General features: G+C 50.2%; 1 protein-coding gene across 1 annotated transcript in view; it reads left to right on the top strand.

The window, feature by feature from the left end:
- The first annotated feature begins 3,042 nt into the window (after positions 1-3,042).
- CABLES1 (Cdk5 and Abl enzyme substrate 1) overlaps positions 3,043-20,871 on the top strand; it is a 103,345-nt gene continuing 85,516 nt past the window's right edge. Inside the window, exon 1 of the mRNA XM_069468181.1 lies at positions 3,043-4,125. Within this exon, the coding sequence (XP_069324282.1) occupies positions 3,302-4,125 (824 nt within the window). The 5' untranslated portion in view covers positions 3,043-3,301. The remainder of the gene's footprint in view (positions 4,126-20,871) is intronic.

The following is a 20,871-nucleotide window of genomic DNA, read 5'->3' as shown; positions in this document are numbered from 1 at the left end:
AATTTTTGTTTAAATGTGCCCCGAGCTTTTGTTTTCCACTATTTTAACTATCAAAGGCACTAGGGCTGAAGGCCACATTTCTTTTTATCCTTTTGTCACAAGATGGTACTGTACACACAGAAGTTGCTCAGGAATACTTGATCAATGAATAAATAGCTGAAAAATAAATTAATATGCAATAACTCAGGGACTATGTAGATTAGGATGGTGTGAATAACTGACATTTTAAAAAGCACTTTAAGATATATAAAATGCTCCTCGTGCATTCTCATTTCTACCTCACAATAACCCACAGAGGAAATTGGCTCAGAGAGGTTAAGTGACTTGCTCTTGAAACTCAGATCCTTTAATTCCAAACCTTGTACCATCTCCATTATATTGAGTTTACTGTCCAGTATGTACAAGAGTACATGTGGAGACTGCCCCCCATTTAACATCCTCACCAGCAGAGGGCGCAAGAACACTCCCAGGTCTTGGAGTCAGACAGGTTTGCCCACCAGCCCAACCACTTAAAGAGGTAAATGATTTTGCTGAGACTTATCTGTAAAATATGGATGATAATGTCCTCCTCACCACCACCACAGGGTGGTCATAATGATCAAAAATATTCTGTGGCTGGAACACAGTAGGTGAACAATAAATCATCTCTCTCGTGATCTCCATAGCAGGGATCACACAAGCCGTTTGGAGGTTAAATAGACATTGATTCTTGTTTGATGCTTTAATAAATATTTGAAATTAGTGTGCATACTTGACACTTAAAATAGGCCAAGAGTTATATCAAATGAGCAAAGAAATGGATATTGAGGGAAAAGTTTTTTACATTTTTTAAATTGATATATCATAGTTGTACTTTGGGGGAGGCAGAAAATTTCTAATACCCAGCAAGATTGTGAGGAAGCAGATTGGAACAACCTTTCTGGATGAGAAGCCTTAAAAACATGTCATACCATTTGCCCCAGCATGTATTTAACCTAAGAAAATAATACTGAATGGCAGCAAGATTTAGAAAAACAGAGGATGTCATCATCACCATATTAAGAACAAAAGTGGAAAAAACAAACTTATTCAATGCATAGGTTAATAGTGTCTCCATCAAATTGAACACTACGAAGTCATTAAAATGATGCCATAGAAGAATATTCTAAATGGGAAGATGATCACACCACACCAGGCAAAAATCACAAGATACAAACAGCCTGATTTTGCTTTTGTCTAAAAATACGCACAAGACAGAAATCAAAATTTTAAGTTATTTCCATAGGAGATGAGATTGTTAGTGATACTTTTTTTCCCTCCTTTTGCTTATCTTATGTCTGTAATGAACATTTATCATTTTTATAATAAAAGCAAACAGTTTTTTTCTCTTACAGAAGCAGAGTTGGATTCACTTAACACTGCCGGCCTACAAAACCAAGCCAGCGTCATGCAAATTAAGTCAATTGTAAAAAAGAGGCTTGGAAGTTTCAAGGTAGTTAGTTAAAGTAATTAAAATCCTGATGAAATTTCACAGAGCTGGCCATCAAACTCTGACTTAGCGGCTGTGAGGCTGCTGTAAAAAGATACCAGGCTCCACTTTTTCAAAAGGCCTAAAACAGCACAAAATATGAACAATTGTTCATGTCGAGGGCCATGTGCCATCATGTCCCCAACAAATGTAACCTGAAACCCACCCCATCTCACTCTCCAGGTTGGCTGCACATCTCTGGACAGGGTGTATTTGCTCTCCGTTACTCAATTTACTTTCCTGAACTTGAAATGGAGTGGAATTTCAATGGTGAGTTACCCATTCGCTCCGGGGCTAAATTTAAACCTTTAATTAAATTAATCCGTTGATCTTAAACACATTGCTTCTCCCCAGCAAAGTGCAGGGAAGTTTCTTAAGTGTCACCGAGCTTAATTCAGTGTGACAATTGTTCCTTAGTGCATTTGGTTAAGTCACCCACACCGCCTGGGGACACCCGCACAAGTTTTCAGATCGCTGGTGGTATACGCCCTCCGCTCCCACCCCACCCCCAGCCGTGACCCGCACTTGGGGGAAGGGCTGCAACTCCTCCCAGATCCAGAGCTGCTGTTCTAGAAGGGTCATCGCGTCCTTGGGCAGGAACCCACGTGTATAGAAGCCATAGTAGGTGCCAAACTGATGCTTATGAAATAAACGACAGAGTAACTGTCCATTTGGTTCCAGTTTATGTGGGAGGAAAACATTTGCAAGGTGACAAGGAGAAAAGAGTGTGAGGCCCTTTTAGCCCACCTCAGTCTTTCATAGAAAATAGCATATTTCAGGGCCACAGTAAAAATTTATGTTAGCCTTTGCTAAAAGAGAGATAAAACGTGACAGCACCACGGGATGAGGATGTGTAAATTAGTCTGGCCACAGGGAAGATGTTCTAGCTCCTGGGCTCTTATGCACCCCAGGACGTGCATTTATCTCGGGTTGCATCCTTGGCCTGCGAATGAGACCCAGCTGTAATTGTTAGCGACAGCTCTAAGGTGGGATTGTCCACGTGGGCGCTATGTAACTTTTAATAAGGACCTATTTATTTCTCGGGTCCCCACAGCAACACGGGCTCCAGTTAACTCGCTCGCTGTCCAGAACTCCGCTTCGCTCCAAATCGTCCGGCAGACCCGCAAACTCTGCCGGGAGCACAGCCCCAGGCAGTAACTCACCAGGTCCTGCTCGCGCCCCCAACTCCCGGTGCGAGCGCGCCGGGGCAACGTGCTCGCCTCCCGCACCTGGCTTCTGCGCGCCCCGGGAGTCACCAACTCTCCCAGCAGACAGCTCGGACGAGCTGGACACCCCGGCTGATCCCCCGCCCCGCCGCCCGCTGGGCTCTCCTTCCTCCTCCTCTTCTTCCTCCTGCAGCCCCCTAGCCGCCCGCCGCCTGCCTCCACGGCCGCCGCCTGCGGCTTTGTTTTCCTCCCAGGTTTCATTCCCCACACGTGATACAGTGTTATTGCAAAGAGCGCTTCGGAGCGCGAGCGCGGGGCGCGCGCACCTATAAATACAGACGCCGGCCCCGGAGCCCGAGACCCAACTAGCAGGCGAGCGGCCGGCGGGCGGGCAGCCAGCGAGCGAGCGAGCAAGCGAGGCGCGCGCGTGGGCCGGGGCGGCGGCGCCCCCCGCCCGAGCACCGAGGGGCGAGCATGGCCCGCCCGCGGGGGGGCAGGGCCGCCGCGCACGCCGCCCGCGCCCCGCGCCCTGCCCAGCCCGGGTCGCCGCCGCTCGCGCCCGCCGCTTAGCACTCGGGCGCCGCTCGCTTCCCGGGGCATCGCGGAAATACCGCCGCAGACGGACACAATGGCGGCGGCCGCCACCACGGCCGCCTGCAGCAGCAGCAGCGCCGGCACCGACGCCGCGGGCGCCAGCGGATTGCAGCAGCCGCCGCCGCCGCAGCCCCAGCCCGCGGCCGCCGCGCCGGCCCAGCCGCCGCCCGAACCCCCCCGGAAGCCGCGCGTGGACCCGCGGCGCCGCCAGGCTGCCCTGTCCTTCCTCACCAACATCTCGCTGGACGGACGGCCGCCGCCGCAGGACGCGGAGTGGGGCGGCGGCGACGAGAGTGGCGCGGCCAAGCCGGGCGCCGCCAGCGCCTGGGGCGCGCGGACTCGGCTCAGCCTGCTCGCCGCCGCCGAGCGGGGCGGCTGCAGCGCGCTCGCCGCGCCGGGCACGCCGCTGGCCGCCGGGTCCGGCGCCTGCTTCCCGCAGCCCTCGCTGCTGCCGCCCCTGGCCCCGGGCGGCCACGCGACCGTGCCCGGCCCCGCCGCAGCGCGGGGATTCGCAAGCCCCCTGGGCGCGGGCGGGGCGGCGGGGGAGCAGTGGCAGCCGTTCCGGCCGGCGCCCTTCGCCGCCTGTGCTCAGCCACAGCTGCCCGACGGGCCCCGGGGCGCCGGGCAGGAGGAGTTGGAGGAGGACGATGCTTTTACCAGTGTGCAGGTGCCGGCGGCCGCCTTCTTTGGCTCCGGGACCCCCGGGAGTGGGAGCGGCAGTCGGGGCCGCCTCAACTCGTTCACTCAGGGAATCCTGCCCATCGCCTTCTCCAGGCAGACCTCGCAGAACTACTGCCCGCTGGAGCAGCCGGGCCAGGGCGGCAGCACCAGCGCCTTCGAGCAGCTGCAAAGGTCCCGGTGAGTACCCAGGATGCGACGCGCACCCGACCCTGCGACCCTCCCTGCTCGGTCTCTGGCCTGCGGGACACGGGTGCTTCCCACTTTCCCACGCGACCTGCCAGATCTTGTGCTCCTGGCCAGAATTCCAAACCACTGGGGCACGCAAAAGAGGGAGAGTCCCCAGGAAGTGTGTGCACGAGCCTGGCACTCGCAGAGCAAGAGCAGCATGCTCGTGCAGTGGGTCGGGACTTGGGAGTTACAGGAGTCCACTGAAAAGCGCCACAAAAACTTCCCGGCACAGGGAGGAGGAGATCACGAACTTCCTGAAACCGGGTCCAGACCCGGAGGCGCACTCTCCCCACGCCGGGCGCGACTCGGCCGGGCGCAGACCGGAGCAGTGGCCTGGCCGGCAGCTGAGCGGCGCGCGTGAGCCCAAACTTGTAGCAGACACGCGTGACCCTCCGCAGAAATTCCTGCCTGCGCTCTAAGTATTCCTGCGGCCGGGGAAAACTTGGCGTTTTCCTTTTGCTTTCCTGAGAAGTGGAAAGTCCTTGCGTTCCATTGAACCAGGCCTAGCGGGTTGGGGGGATGGGGAGGAAATAGGGCTTGAGGATTTTTTTCCCCCCATTCCAAGATGAATTTGCTTGACTTAGTTTAAAGCTTGTTGTACTTGTTATCTTAAGTTCTCTGCAGGTATTAGGCTTCTTAGCAAAAACATGAAGTACTGGACGTTTTGCTTATTGTTCGGGAAATAGCTGGAGCTTGTTGCCATATGTTCCAGGGGGCAATCGAAGTCAGGAGAACCTAACAGGTCAGGAGCAGGTGGGGAAATGCAAACCTGTTCCCTGGTGTGTCCTCCCTTGTTAGTTAATAATTAGGCCTCCTGTGAAGTTAGTGATAGCATAGACTCCACCTTGGCCCAGTTATTTTAACATCCCGGGGCCTCAGTTTCCTCTTCTTGGATGCTGCAGGCATCAAGATGGGAAGGAACGACTTTCTCTGTTGCAGCCTCAATCCTGTGATGCTCATCTGAAAGCTCAGGCTTGCTCTGGCCTAAGTAAGAAGGTGGCTTGTTGGAAAACTTGCTCTCTTAATGGACAAACAGGGAGGAACACGCAGGGCTCAGCCAGAAGTTTGCTCTTAGTGTACATCTTCCCAAGTGGGTGAGAGTATGACCGTGCTGGGTGTGTAGCCTTGCAGTTGAGTGCACATCGGCCCCCAGGCAGGGGTGTGGAGTCAGGAGAAGCAGTCTGGTGACTGCTGGATGTATTAGCGACACTGGGCACAGGTGGCAGTCCTGCTCTGGCATTTCTTGTCAGAACATGCATCTTCCCACCAGTGGGCGAGTGCTGGGAGGGGAATCCCTTGTTTCTGGGCGAGTCGTGCACTCTCAGCAATTTCTGGGCAGCTCAGCGTAACTGCTTCACATCACACACCGGCTCTTGATGACTCTAGACTATGCGCCCAAGCCCAGCAGTCAAGAGAGTTATGACAGGAATTGTAATAAGCATATGTGTTATTCTAAGCCAGTGTGCAAGGCTGGCCTGTGTCTCCTGATGGACAGATGTGTTCGTGGTGCTAGATGGAGCTGGAGATCAGATTCCCTCGCACTGTTTGTCCAAGAAGCTCATTTCAGGGGATGTGGAGGACCCTGTGTGTTAGTATTTCTGAGCCAAAGACTATGCAGAACTACATCCCCGATCCTATAAATGTGAACTTTCTACACGTTTTATTGATCCACGCAGTACACACAGTAAGATGAGCTAGTCACTGTGAGATGCTTCCTTACCTGTCGCTTTCGTCTTACTCTTTCTGGATAATCTGTATCTGGCAACTCGATAGGCTTTTAGAAATTACAGATGTGAACAGAAACAGCATGAAATTTGATGTACAGAGGGGAAAAAATAGGTAAAACTGATTTAGGAAAGGCCTTTTAAAAAAAAGGCTAGCTTGGCTGTGGACTGGCTGTGAAGTTGAAATATCCTAGGCTGTGTTTCCTGCACTGTGCTGTGTTTATGATCACAAGAGAATTTTCACCTGCCTAGAAAAGTATGATTTAGACAAACTCATTTGAAGAGGGCCCAGAGCCAGCTTTCCTGGTGTGCCTCCCTTTAAAAACCCTGCTAGCCTGTGTGGTTCTGTATATACTACTTCACTGATGTTCTCCTGGGATGTTGTTTTCATATCAAATGATACTTTCCTTGGATTCATTTCTTGCTATTAGAGGCATTCCGTAGACCCTTGCTGCTCCAAAGTGTGGGCTCTGGAGCTTCACAAGGAGCACTTAAAATGCAAACTCTCTGGCCCCACAGGAAGATTCTCTGAGTCCAAATCTGCATTTTAACAAGATCCTCAGGTGGCTCATACACAAATTGGAGTTTGAGAAGCAGTGCTATAGTGAATCTGAAATCAGCCTTTTTTATGAATTTGAGATTTCATATATTAGTTTTGTTATAGAGGTGTAAAAATTAGAATTTCCTGATCTGAAATCTTGAAATTCTTTCTTTTTGATTACTTCCATCTGAACCAGTTGTAAAATCAGTCACCATTAATTGCTTGCACTTCCAAACTTTGAAATACAACAGGGAGGAAAATTTCTGCACCTAGGCCTTGGCATAAGTGGGTGCTCAGTAAATGCATGCTGATGCAGTGATTACACCATCTCTGTTCACTGGGCTGGACTTGACCTCTGTCACCCTTAACCCTCGCAGTCACCCTGTGTGTAGATGCTCTCACAGGCGAGGAGATCTTGGGCTCAGAGAGGTTGAGTAACTACTGTGGACTGGCCCAGCTATGGAGAGGCACATGTGAGGATCAGACCAAGCTCTGCTACTCTGCCATATTACTCTGCCTGGCACACAGTAGGCCCACAGATAGTTTTTGAGCTGTTGGCTGTAAATGTTTGTGACTCAGCAGGGCCATCACACTGATGTGATTCTGTACTCTCTTTCCAAGTCACACGCCCCCAATTTAGCTTCTTTGTTCAGAGCCCCCAGCTTTGCTGCTACTTCCCAGTCTCCATTCTGTTGGGGTGTCTGGGGAAGCCAGGACGGTGGGCCTGGGGATACTCCCAGCCTCAGGGACAGGACTGAGCGCTGGGAAACCAACATACCGTGGTTTGCTCTCAGGTGTCAGAGGAGGGAAGCCAAAAAGATGCCTTTGAGCTTCACACCCTATCATGTTTCTCCACTGGGCATCAGGAAGGTGTTAATAGGTGAAAGGGAGTGTAAATTTATAAGGTGTGCTTTAAGGCTTCCTTTTACTTTAAAAACTTCATCTTAGGCAGCAGCTGGCCCCAGCCCTCGGTCACTCCACTTCTGAGAGCTTCTGACTGGCAGACTGCCACCAGGAGCACATGGAGTGGAGCCCAGGTGAACCCGTGTGCTCACAGAAGGGGTGCAAGGTGGCCAGGGTGTTGTTTTAAAATAACATTAGGGTTTTGCCTCTTAGAACACCTGAGTTAGTGTCATGCCTCGTGGAGAGTTTAGGAGGGCTCGTGGTGTAGAAGGGTCCTAAGTCTTGGGTTTGGATGCTGGTCCCACCATGACATTGTCTGACCTGGCCGGGTTAATCAGCCTCCTGGGTCTGTTTCCTCCTGAGAGCCTTGGCCTGTGTTTTGGGCCCTTTCAGGTGCTAACTGCTGTTACATTTATTATTGAGGACTAAGCATGGGCTTGTGCTAAATGCTTTATATCTGGGCTTCTCAAATGTGAATGCTTTTAGAATCAACTTAGGATCTCTTAAAAGGCAGATTCTGTATTTCTGACCAGCTCCCTGGGAAGCGGATGGACTACACTTTAAAGAGGTGGGTTTTACTGTGATTTGTTCCTCTTGTAAGACTGAGGAAACTGGGGCTCAGAGATGTTAAGTAACCTGCCCAAGGTCATTCAGCCAATTCACGGCAGAGCTCAGGCTCACACTCACCTTGGAGCTTCTGCCCACCCCTCCCGCTCTGCGTTGCCCCTCTTGGTGGGAAAACTGGGCTTGAGCACTAGCTGTAATCTCAGTGTCTTTACTGAAAAGTAAAATGTGAGCCAAGCATGCATTGAGAACCAGAGTAAGAGGGGAGATGGGTGTCCTTCCTAACTTTGTCACCACCTGCTTTGTGACTTCAGGCAAGTCACTCTTCTGGATTTGAGAAGTCCGGGAAGGACTTTGATCTCAGCAGTAAGCAAACACAAGTTAGCACTGAGCCATTTTCCCAGCAGCCTGAGTTATGAAAGGCAAAGCTGCAGCCCAGGTGTGGCCGGGCCCTGCTGATGGCAGAGCAGCCCGAGACCCGCCTGTCACCCTTCTCACAGCCACAAGGCCTGCAGTGTGGGCGAGCCCAGAAGGTGAAATCAGTCGGAATCCTGCTCGCTGCTGGCAAGTGCCCAGGGAGGGCAGCGAGTTCTAGTGTGACCTTTTGCTCTCTGCGAAGGGTGGGGAGCCACTGCGTGGCTCTGGGCCAAGCTCAGCAGCTGTCCCGGGAAGCTCCGAGTGCCTGGACTTCTTTCACTCGTTGTAAAGATAGTTGTCGGTGGGAGAAGGCCAAGGGCGGGCGGTCCTGAGAGCAGGATGGGAGGGAATGGCAGGTGATGTGAGCTGACATGGAATAAGGGAGGTCAGGCTGGGACTTGGGACACCTGGATTCTGGGTCTCTGTTTCCTTATTGAATTCAAGAGTTGGGACAGAGGAGCCTGCTGCCTCTTCCATATCTTGCATGCTGAGTGTGTCAGTCGTGTGCCCTGCTGAGGCCTGGAGTGTGTTTAGCTTGGGGAAGTGTGGGTAATCTGACCTTCGAATCAGATGGACAGTGGCGTTGGGTTTGTTCTGGGTGGCTTCCGTGAGTAAAACGCTCGTGAATGAATGAAGGAATGGGCTTCCCTCAGCGTAAAGAACTTTAAAAATCACCTTTCGTAGGCCGGGCGCGGTGGCTCACGCCTGTAATCCTAGCACTCTGGGAGGCCGAGGTGGGCGGATCGTTTGAGCTCAGGAGTTCGAGACCAGCCTGAGCAAGAGCGAGACCCCATCTCTACTAAAAATAGAAAGAAATTATATGGACAGCTAAAAATATATATAGAAAAAATTAGCCGGGCATGGTGGTGCATGCCTGTAGTCCCAGCTACTCGGGAGGCTGAGACAGGAGGATCGCTTAAGCCCAGGAGTTTGAGGTTGCTGTGAGCTAGGCTGACGCCACGGCACTCACTCTAGCCTGGGCAACAGAGTGAGACTCTGTCTCAAAAAAAAAAAAAAAAAAATCACCTTTCGCTGTGCTCCTTCAGGCAGCAGAGGTATCACGTCACACAGCTTTAGGAGGCCATCCAAGCAGGAAGCCAGTGGCTGGGGAGGTGTCAGTCCCCCAGCCAAAACCACCGCCTGTCTCGAGGACGGGATCTGTCGTAACCGCTATTGCTAAAGGGCCTGCAGGTTTGCCGGGTACTTCTGTAGACCCTGAGTTCAGACCCCAAACGCCATGGAGGGGCGGGAGTGTAAGGTCACATCGTGGGAAGGGGTGACCTCAGAGCTTTGTTGTTTGTCAGGTATGTAGTAGAGGGAATTCTGTGTGGAGACTTAAAGCCTTGTATCATTTGTTCACTCAACAAACATTGAACATGATATCAATTATGAGTCACTACTGTGATAGCCATGGGTGAAATGGACATACAGCTATAAGACATGGTCCTGTTGGTGCTGGGTGGCACGAGTAAACGGGTGCTTTGGTACAGTGGTGAGGGTGTGATTAGAGGTGAGCTTATTGTTTGAGGCCCCACTGGAGCAGGGATACTTCATACCGTCCCCCGTGGGAGCTGGCACAGGGCCTTGGACACAGTATTTTTATCTGACAAACATGTGGCAGGCATTATTTTAAGCACTTTATGGGGATCGAGTCCACACTTAAAATAACCCTGAGACTATACTACTATCATCACCCCCATTGGGAAGCACAGAGAGGTTAAGTGACTTGCCTGGGGTCCTTCAGCCCGCACGTGGGAGCTGAGTTTGAAGCCAGGCGGTCTAGCTTCAGAATCTGCGCTCTGACCCGCCTCCCTCCACTGTGCTGTGGTTTATGGGTCAGGCTCATAAATGCTTATTAAAGCGGCTTCAACCAAACTGGGCAGAAGTTGACCTAAGTGGCCTCAAAGGTCACTGATCGCTTGTGATTTCCTCATTTAGGTTTCTGCCTTTCTGTCATTCAGGGAGGACCTCTGTACACGTGGGCCCAGAGGACAGGCCAGGATAAGCAAGGATTCCTGTGACTGCAGTAATTAGATCCTGCACACTGCCGCCTGTGCTTCCCCTCTTCTCAGTCACAGCCCCTGTCACCTCTGTCCTTCTTACGTGGTACTTTGCATGTCTTGCGTTGAGAGAATGGTACAGTGGAACGGGCCCCTGGCGTCCCAAAGGATGGTGTCTGCAGCTCCGCCACTCTTCTGACCAAGTTCTTATCCATGAAATGGGAATAATAAACTGCCTCCTTCCTGGGCTGTTTCCTTCGTTGGACCCTCTGTATCTTCTCAGCGTCACCCAGCTACCACCAGGCTGTTTATAAATAACACTGTCTTGGAAACAGTCACGCCCACTCGTATATGTATTGCCTCTGGCTGCCTTCGTGCTACAGGGACAGAATTGAGTAGTTGTGACAGTCCACGTGGCCACCAAGCCTAAGCAGTTTGTTCCCTGGCTTGTTACAGAAAGGTCGTGTGGCCCTAGCCCAGTGCTCTGGTCTTATGAGGTGCACGGGGACCTTGGCCGCTCGCTGTCCTCACCTTATTCATGCCCTGTGTGGTGTCATGGCCGGGGAGGCTCCTGACTTTTGCTGGGACCCCTGTCAACTGCTTCTCCCAGGGCTACCAGAGGGACCTTTCTGAAAGCCACATCTGATCCTGGTAGTCCTATATCCGTGTATTTCAGATGGGACAGATGCTGGCCTGGCCCGGGTTGCCGCTGCAGCCTCTGCTGCTTCCTGGTCACCCTCAGCAGCCTGTCGCTGCCATGCTGTGCTGGCCTTAAAAAGGGTATCCACGCTTCTCCCTAGGAAGGGTCCCCACTGCCCTCCCACGGGACGCCCCTTCCTTCCAGATCCATCACCCCACAGAGCAGCCCTCCCCACGCTCACCGTCTTCCTTCCCCTTGGGGCTGTACGCCAGCCCTGGCCTGACACCGCCACCTCCTTGGTGGCTGAGCCTTGGCGATGGATGGGCCTGGGGCTGGCTCTCAGCGAAATGGACCAACTCTGTACGGAGAGCAGAGTGAGCACAGGACACAAACGAAGCCCCCGTTCCCTGGCCGTGTTAGTAGAGAAATCTGACCCTACCTACCTGCTCCCCACTCCCAACTTTCCAGGTCTTTCGTTTTCACCCAGCAGTCACTCCCAACCCTCAGTTCTGCCGTCTGCAGCCGGAACAGGCCTCCCGACCTGAATGTTTCAGTCCCTGTCATGGGACTGAGGGTGAGACACACTGCGTGGGTCGCACCACCCGCCTGTGCCTGCTCCTCCTTCTCCCCGGGGAGGGGAGGTAGCACGTATGGAGATCCGAGCACCTCTCAGGTGCTGTGTGCTCTACTCGCATTGTTTCATTTTATTAATAACACGCGTGGCAATTCTTCCAAACGGGGATCATGTCCATTCTAGAGCTGAGGAGACTGAGGCTGGACCATTAAGGAAACTTGTCTAAGGACACATAGCTGGAATCTAGAGCTAGAATTGAACCCTGGTTTTTCTGGCTTCTAAGCTGGTTTCTGCTGGATCCACTAGCATGCTGTAGCTGGCTCCTTCGGACTCAGTAGAGACAGCTGAGGAATCCGTGAGCTGGTTGGTGACCTGAAATTGGTCACAGTGGGAGCATTTACACCACAGGAATGGGCCAAGTTACAAGTCAGGATTTTTTCCCTCTTCCAGAGAGCTGGCTTATCACCATGTGCACCAGAGGCTGCCCACATATCTTTTGTGTTCTGATCTCCCCTTTGGGGGCTGTGCGACATGTTCCTATGGAAGGAAGCATGTTGAAAACCATCAGTTTGTATAAGAATTTGCTGTTCAACCTAGTGATGTGTATTTTTCCCAGGGTTACTACTCCCCATTTTTTCCACCTCAAAAAAAAAATCTGTCCTCAAGTTGCATCCTGTGTACAACTTAAAAACCAAACTTTTCACAGACACTGGGGTTCAAACAGACCACTCAGCATTATGTGTAGGAATCATAAAATCATTAGCTATTACTTTGTTTTACAAACTGTGTAATGTTGTATTTTTATTTTTGTTTAGTTTTTAAAAGCCTCCAAGAACATATAATCAATCAGGGTTTCCTGGGTTTTTTTTTCCCCCTCTTTATTTGTGTTAGTAGTTTGGGTAATTGTGCACCAGTTTATATTTAACAAGGTTATCATTAATGTGGTTTGGGTTATTGCCTGCACATTAGTCACAAGACAAAAGCTCGTAAAACTGAACATGCAGATGCTACGGTTTGTAATGGTAAGTGTGTACAGGACAGGACCCAATCTTGTTCCTGATTTAAAGCACAGGATATGCTTAAATCTAAGTTAAGTTTCATGATAAATAGAAGAAAAATCATTCAACAAGAGATTAGTAAAATATTCGAGGATGCCAAAGATTTTTATGTGCCTGGCATGTTGATTTTTATTTTATAGCACTTTCCTCCTTGGTCCAATTATTTATAAAGCAAAATGTCTACTTGGATAATTTTAGGAAGGATGTGAGGAAGAAGAAGACAGGCACAGTCTAAAGAGTCATTTGTTTAAGGACAAAAATTGGCCTGTTAGGGGGACAAGATGTTGAAAGGTGGTTCCTGATGAACTGTTAGGTTTTACTGAGTTGAATAAAGTTTGCTTTTGGAAGATGAATAGTGAAGAAGATAAGATTACAAATGTCTAAGGGAATTGTGAGGTTTCAATTTAGCCATCACAAAACTAACAACCGATAACATATGTTCTATTTATTTGTTCAGTGCTTTACATTTTACAAAGTGCTTTTGCATATATATTTTTATCAAGTCATTTAAAAAAGGCAACGTGGGGGCTGTTTTTGTGGATTTGAAAGTTGCCGTATGAGGTAGAGCTGGAATTTTTAAATCTGTGTTTTCTCATTCGAAGTTGAGAGTTTTAAAACAAACACTCTACCATAGCTGTACCGTTTAAGAAAACCTTAAGAAAGAATCCTATTAAGTGCTGTAAAATTTTATTCTCCTTCCTGCCCCAGATCTTCCACTTGTTATTTGTTAACCTCAAAAGAACAAAACTGCGAGAGCCTCATTCATTTCAGACTTAGGGGTTGGAGTCAGTCAAGGTCAGTATGTTAAAAGTACAAAGAAATATTGTGCTATAGTTATGGCCGGCCCAGGGCCTTCTCATCAGGCGAGGATGCTGATTTTTCGCGTGATAACCTCCGGGGCAGGCCAACAGAACCCTGGTTTGGGGCTTAGTCATGGAAAATTTTCCCAAAAATGACAGCTCTCTCTGGATAAGAGTTTGGTGTCAGTTCCTCCCACGGGGAGTGAGCTCTTCCTTCATTCCCACACCCCTGCCGCCAGTCCTCTGTCCCTGCAAAATGGGTGAGCAGATGTAAGAGAGAAAGAACAAGCTTTGGAGTCCCATGGCTCTGCCACTTGGTGGCACCTTTTGGGCAACTCACCTGACTCTTCTGAGCCTCTGTGTCCTCATCTGTAGAATGGGGATAAGAAGTCCTTTCTTTTTGGTGTGTTGCAGGGATTAAAGTGAGAATGCAGAAGGCAACGCTGAACCTAGCAAGGTTTTTTGGCCCGTAGTGATTGAGCAGTGAAACTGTAGCTTTTATTTCTATTCACAATTGCATGCTACGTAAGAAGCAGTTGAAATGTTGGACAAAGTCTACGATCCGGGGTAACTGATGCTATGGTACCCTGAACAGATAAGTTACTGCGCTGTTTTAGTTTTATAAGTAGCAGTAAAATCGGAGCAGCAAAGGAAAACAGTACTCCCTCTGTTAGGGGCTGCATCGCCCCAGCTTACACTGGAGTCTTGACAAGTCCTGTTGCCAAAGTAAAGCAAGGCAGGGTGAATTCACGTTCATCATTGTACCTTTAGAGCAATGAGACCGTGAGGAGACGAGCGACAACTGGTCTTGTCCACATGCAGGCCCACGAAGGCACTGCCCTGCCTGGCGGGTCCCTGCAGCCCCCATGGGGCACACGTGGGGAGACAATTTGGGAAGATGTGTTCCCTTCGCTCTCCCTGTGCAGAGCCATGGCCTTCTGTGGTCTTGTGCTGCCTGCTTGGCCTCCATTACTAAGCAGGGTACCCTCTCAAGTGTGAGGGCTCCTCAGGGGACCTCCAGGGGCCAGCATGGCAGCTGTGACATGTGGAGTCAGAGTTGTATGCTGCTCTGGGGACTTGGCCTTACTTACCGTTCACCTCTGTTTCCCCTCTGCACGTGGCCCCCACCTCCTCTCCCTGAACTCCTGGTTAAACAGAGGTGGGGCTTTGCCCAGGGCTTTCAGGTGTAGCTTGTTTGGCATTGGGTCAGCAGGGACATCAGTATCAACTCTGCTCACGCATCTGTGTGCCAGGCAGGGGTGGCTTGGCTATTCGGAGGTTGATGGGACCCAGTGCCCACTCCAGAAGAGAACTACAGCTCACGGCACCTGGGCTTCCAGGTAGCAGGAGGGATCTGGGGCCACTGGTCATGCATTGGGAGTGGTGGCTGTATGGAGGTGTCCTTAGAACTGAGCCCACAGGTCAGCTGTGACTTCACGGTGGGTGCATGGTGGCAGAGTACACTGGCTGCTCCGTTAAGGAGGGTGAGTTTTATTTCAGTGGAAGAAGGGAGGCTTGTGAGCAGAGCTGGGTTTTTCAAAACTGGAGGCAGATTGAAGGGGAGAAGGAAAGCGCAGCAGTGCTTTTTGCTCTTAACCCTTTGGGCATCCTAGTTGTCTCTTCAGAGAAATGAACCTGTGCACATCCACAGTTTGGACTCCTAGGGAATGTGTCTACTTTGACATGTACTGAATTTTAGAGTTTCAGGGGGTTCGTGGACCCCTGGAGATTTCTCCCAGCAGGAGACTGATCAGGAAAGCTGGTGTAGGAGCACCCGGGGCCCGAAGGCAGCGGCAGTGGCCTGAGACTGCAGCTGACCGCGACACTGGCTTTTCACTGCGGTGCTCGGTCCCTGCATGGATTTGGGGCACACCCTTCAGCGCATCACTGCCCGCAGCCCCTGACAACCCTTGGGTCCCCCACCTCGGCAGCACCTTGCTTTTGCTCACGTGGCCACCCCTCCAATTCACACCCACCTGGAACCTCAGAATTTGACATTATTTGGAAATACGGTCTTTGTGGATGTAACTAGTTAAGATGAGGTCATGCTAGATTGGGGTGGGCCCTAAATCCAATGACTGGTGTCTTCATAAGAAGCCACACGAACGCACAGCACAGAGAGGAGAGCACCGTGTGGAGACCAAGGCAGGATTGGAGTGCTATGTCGCCGGCTGAAGCATGCCAAGGATCGCCGGCAACACCAGAGGCCAGAGGAAGCAAGGAGGGGACTTCCCCATGGCTCCAGAAGGAACCAACTCCGCTGACACCCTGATTTTGGACTTGTGTCCTCCTAATCTGTCGTTTTAAGCCACCCGGTTTGCGGTAGTTGGTTACATCAGCCCTAGGAAACACGCACAGCAGCATCTCAGAGTCAGCTGGGACTGCCTGCTCTGCAGAGAGGTGGCAGCCTTCCCCTCCCTGGCTGCGGGAGCGGACGGAAGTCCCTGTGCAGAGCCCACAGTCGGGGAGGATCTGTAGGTGGCCGCGGCACCATGGAATTTTGGGGGAAAACTTAAACGCTATTCTGGATACTTCCATCTTTGTTCAATTCTTTGGCACGGCTACAGACCAGTAGTTCTCGGAATGTGCTCCCTGGACGCGAGGCACCCAGGAGCTGCTTAGACGCACAGTCCCCGGACCTGGCCTCGGCTCTCCTGAACGGGAAGCCCTGGGGCGGGGCCGGAATCTGGGCTTCCGCATGCTCTCAGTGCGTGTCTCATGCCCATGCGAGTTTGGGGACAGCCACCGGAGACAAGCCTCGTGTGTCTCGAGCTTTACTGGACCTTCTGGAAGATGTGAATGGTATCTAGTGCTACATGAAATATTTTTATTTTACTTCCAAGCGTTTATTCTAGCACAGATCAGTGGAAGTTACCCTGTGGCACGGGGCTCTGCCGAGAGCCATGGTAGGTCAGGGTTGAGGCTCCACGTGACCACCATTAGGTTCTTCACCCCTTTTCTGTCCCCCCCACGGCCACACTACATCTCTGGTGAACTTCTAGACTCTGGTGAGTCCCTTCCGCATCAGCTTTCCCTGCCTCCTTGTGTCAGGTGTATCTGTTCCCTATCTGTGTCCTGAAGTATTTCATATCTGCCTCTATTTTGAGGTTCTAGCAGGTTTTTCAAGTATTCAAACACATTCGCTGACAGCCTGCTGCCCTGTGCCAGGCACTGGGGATTCAGGGTGCCCCAGAGAGGTGGGGCCTCTGCCACCATGGACCTCAGTGCCCCTGCTGGAGATGGGGGGAAAAGGACAATCAAAAAAAACTAAAAGTAAATTCTTGAGAGTGCTCTGGAGGGAGTCATTGGGGTCTGTGAACATCTGTTAGATACGGTGGCCGGGAAAGGCCTTTCAGAGGACGATGAGAAGGCAGTTAGCCACCTAAAGGTGGCACGTAGGTTTCAGGCCTTGGAACTTGTGTTCTGGGGCCCTGAGATGTCAGTGAGCTTGGTCTGTTTAAGGAAGAGAAAGAAGGCCAGGGTGGCAGGAGCACTGTGAACTCAGGGAGGGGAGGAGGCAGCCCCCAGAGTTGGGCAGGGGCCACGTAACACCAAGAGCTCCCATTTTATAGAAGCTGCAGGGAGCAGTGCGCTCTGGCTTATGCTGGATGTGGGAGCTTGTTGCTTCCAGCTGACAGTGTCCTGCTGAGAGACACAGTGGCCCGTGATGGAGATGGGGATGGGTTGATGGACTCGGTGCGTTTTGAAGGTAGAACTTCTAGAACTTACAGGTGACTTGGATGGTCCCTGTAACCCCGGGGTTTCTGGTGTGTGGACTGATTGGATGGCCGTGGCTGTGGCATCTCTGAGACAGGATGAGGGTGTGGCACGATCCAATGTTAGGAGTTTCAAAAATGCTACCTACAAGCAAAATTGTGCAAGCGAAGAAACCCCTGTCTCTTCTTTTTCTCCTAATCTCTTACCTTTACTTTCCTAATAGCTTGAGGTAATATATCCATAGGGTCACAAATAACTTTTTGATGGAAGATATACATATGGAGAATTTTCTTTTCCTCCCAAGGTGGAAAATGATGTTTATGCTTAGAGATCATCTGAAGTTTTGTACTGATTGCCAACTTATTTGGCCTAAAATTTTTAATATTAACCTTGTTAAGGTAAAGGTGGAACATATCAATTTCAAAAAAAAAAAAAAAACCACCCAAATCAGATTTCATTCATTTAAGCAAGATCATTAGATTTTTCAAACATTCCTAGTTCAACTTGCACATATTTGCACCTAATTGCCAAGTGCTGAAGTCTGAGCAACCTGGGATGCAAAGAAAGATCTGTTGTCCAAGAGAAAAAAGATGCCTTCTGGAAACTGCACAATCACGTGCTGTGGTAACTAAACAAGTGCCCAGTGTGCCCAAGGAAGGCCGGGTGTGGTCTCAGTACTACAGCAGCAGCTGCATCTTTCTCCTGTTTTATTGGTAGTTTTCTTATAATAATTGTGTGCTTGTTGAACACTCACTTTATGAGCTGCCTGGCCCTATAGAAGTCACTTCACGTCCCAGATCTACCCTGTCCTGGGCGTGTAGCTTTGGGGAAGTCTCTGATCTCCTTAAGCCTCAGTTATCATCTGTGAAGAGTGAGAGATAATATTTGATAATCAGATAACCCGTAGCGTGACTGTAAAGAACAAATCCGATGATCTCTGTAAAGCACTTATCACAGTACCTGGAACATAGTTCTTGATAGAGTCTGATGTGATTATTATATCCCAGATACCCTGCTGGTGCTTTACAGATTTTATAGAAGCTGATACCACCATGTAAACAAGGGATTTGAACTTTAGAGAGGTGACTTTTCTTGCCAAGTCACGTGGGGCTGGCAGAGTGGGGAGCCCCTCTAACTCTGAGGCTCATGCTGTCCCCACACTGCTCTGTTGCCTTTTGACACATGTAACATTTTCAACCCAAACATGTTTTGTGACCTTCTTGAGCAAAATGAGTTCTGTTTTAGGATCCAGGTGGTGTTTCTTGACACCTGCCCTGTTGGGCATTTTCACAAAGAACGTACGCTGATGTTCCTGTCATTTACCAATCCAGCCCCTGTTGGTGGGAAGCTGCTATGTGTATACAGAGTGACTAAACCAGACTTTTTTATTTGACCCTATTAGCTGCAAATGTAAGTGAATAATTGGGGGTCTGGTGGATTGGAAGTGATGGGAACGATATATTTCAATGCAGTGATCCTGTGAGCAGTATTTCACAGAACTGGAAAGAATTTAGCCTGTAGAGCTTATTATAAGAGGTGCAGTGTTCGTTATGCATAACTTTAGTTCTTTTGGAGCCAGGAAAATAAAAGTCAAGACTGAAATATAAGGAAATGAATAAGATACGTGCAGGCTGGTGAAATCTGGGATAAAACAAAATATTTACATAGGAGTTCAGCTTTGATTTTATATTGTCACAAATTGGTACCAGATGCCCAAATTTCAGACAGACTCCCAAGCTGATCCGAGAGTGTGAGTTGGAAAACAAATCACTTTGCCATTTGGAATGCTGATTGATATTTTAGGAGTTTCTTTTTGTTTTCAAAGGGAAAATAATGCATATTACAGACCCAGAAAACAGAACTTTTATAAATGGCAATTAACAGAAGATGCCCAAGGGAGGAAGTCTCCGGTTTCTTTTTATAACCCTGGCAAAAGTAATCGAAGTGACATTTTATTAACATTGGCATCTCCTGCTTGCACTGGGAGTTAGTTCAGCCTTGTATAGCTATGTCCAGAGCTGGTAGCTCCATTTCCATTTTCCTTCAACCTCAGGGCTGAGGGGAAACACAGGAGTATTTCTGTCTGGGGCTGTGGTGGCTTGTGGTCTCCAGGTGGCAGGCTCTCAGAATCATGGGTGGTGGCGCATTTTTTCCCATGAATGGTTTAAAAAAGTAGCTTTTCGTTTTGAGCCTTAGATTTGATCTCAACAGTGTTTCCTTATCCTATAGGCCGCTTTGCTTGCTGGCATTTGTGAATGACTCATAAAATGCGTTTTGAATGATCTGACACCTTTGCCTCGGCCCTTGAATGCTTTCTAAGAGGTGCTGCCATGCAAGAATATATGCTGATTTTCCCATGGAAGTTGTCAGAGGGTCACCTGGATGACAGGGAGAGCTGAGTCTGTGTTCTGGCTCCGACCCTTGGATGCTGTCAGACTTGGGTGAGAATCTCTCTGAGGCCCAGCCTGGAAGAGAAATGTGAATCCCAACATGGGCTGGCAGGGTGCTTGGAGGGTGGTATGAATAGAATGAGGCCATCTAGAATAGAGAGGGGCTCCTTGGAGGGTCTGCCAACCCCCCTCTTGACCCCAAGGCAGGCCTCAGTATTTCCTACAGCTGTCTGGCTGTAGACTATCACGTGGATGAGAAGGAACCCCCCAACCTTAGAGGCCAAGAGAGGTGAGGCTGCCGTGCACTTCTGAGCCCCAGGTTCATTGAAATGAAAGGGCGGGAGCTCTCATCCCTGCTCTCTGGGCCAAAGGCTTCCCAGCTGTAAAAAGAGACCCAGAAACCCAGTGAGACAGCGGCACCAAGACTGTTCTTTAGAGCCAGGACTGTGGACATCAGTCTATGCCAGCAGCCTCGACTCTGAGGGAGTGGATTTCTGCTATAAAATTTTTAGCTAATATAGTCAATTGTCACTACTTGCAGTAATTTGTTTTATGAAGTTGCTGCAATCACTGAATTGGAGAATACTGAGCCACGGCTCCTCGGGGGCACATACAGGGTGAAGTTCCTGCAAGCCTCTGGCCACAACATGTTCATCGTCCAGTCAGTACGTAACCTTGTTCCGTGTGTGCTTCTGTTTAAAGACACCTTATTTAATACCTACTGTTGGCTCTCGTTGAACTCACAAACAACAGCACTGCAACTTGTGCCTGAACAAAGCTTTTCAAACACGTATTTTGTCATAAGGCACGTGGCAGCCTCGTGCCGAGGAGCACCAGGCAGGCAGCACCTCAGCACCATGCTTGGGGCCATTGAAAACAGCAGACTCACCAACAAAAATGCAAAAAATGTGGCACTAAAAGTTTCAAGAAAAGGACACCAAGTATGAGCTGAAATGGCGGAGGGTCGCCTGGTTCACCTCAGCGGGGAATCCGAGTGTCGGTGACTCAGAGTTTTTTGCCACTGTGCACGTGCCCATGACCGTGAAAGCACAGGGTGTATTGATTTTGGGATTATGAATAAATTGTAGCAAGTAGGTGAATTTGCAAATATGGAATCTGGGAATAATGAGGCTCCACTGTCCTTTATCCAGGGATGTGTTGAGGTGCTTGCCGTGTGCCGGGGGCTTCCCTAGATGGGCGAGTCCTGGAAAGAGTCCGTTCTCCCTTCTAGGAGGGCCTGCCTCGGCCCGTCTCGTTTATTCCTTGTAATACCCTTGAAGGGGGAAGGGCCGGCCTTACCAGATTCGCTATATTGAGGGGGAAGCCAAGAATCAGAGAGCTGACGTGACCCTGGGCCACAGCAGGAA

Source organism: Eulemur rufifrons, chromosome 5 (assembly GCF_041146395.1).
Source record: "Eulemur rufifrons isolate Redbay chromosome 5, OSU_ERuf_1, whole genome shotgun sequence".
In the NCBI taxonomy this organism is placed as follows: Eukaryota; Metazoa; Chordata; class Mammalia; order Primates; family Lemuridae; genus Eulemur; species Eulemur rufifrons.
The sequence above is the reverse complement of the archived record's forward strand: the minus strand, read 5'-3'. Positions and strand labels throughout refer to the sequence as shown.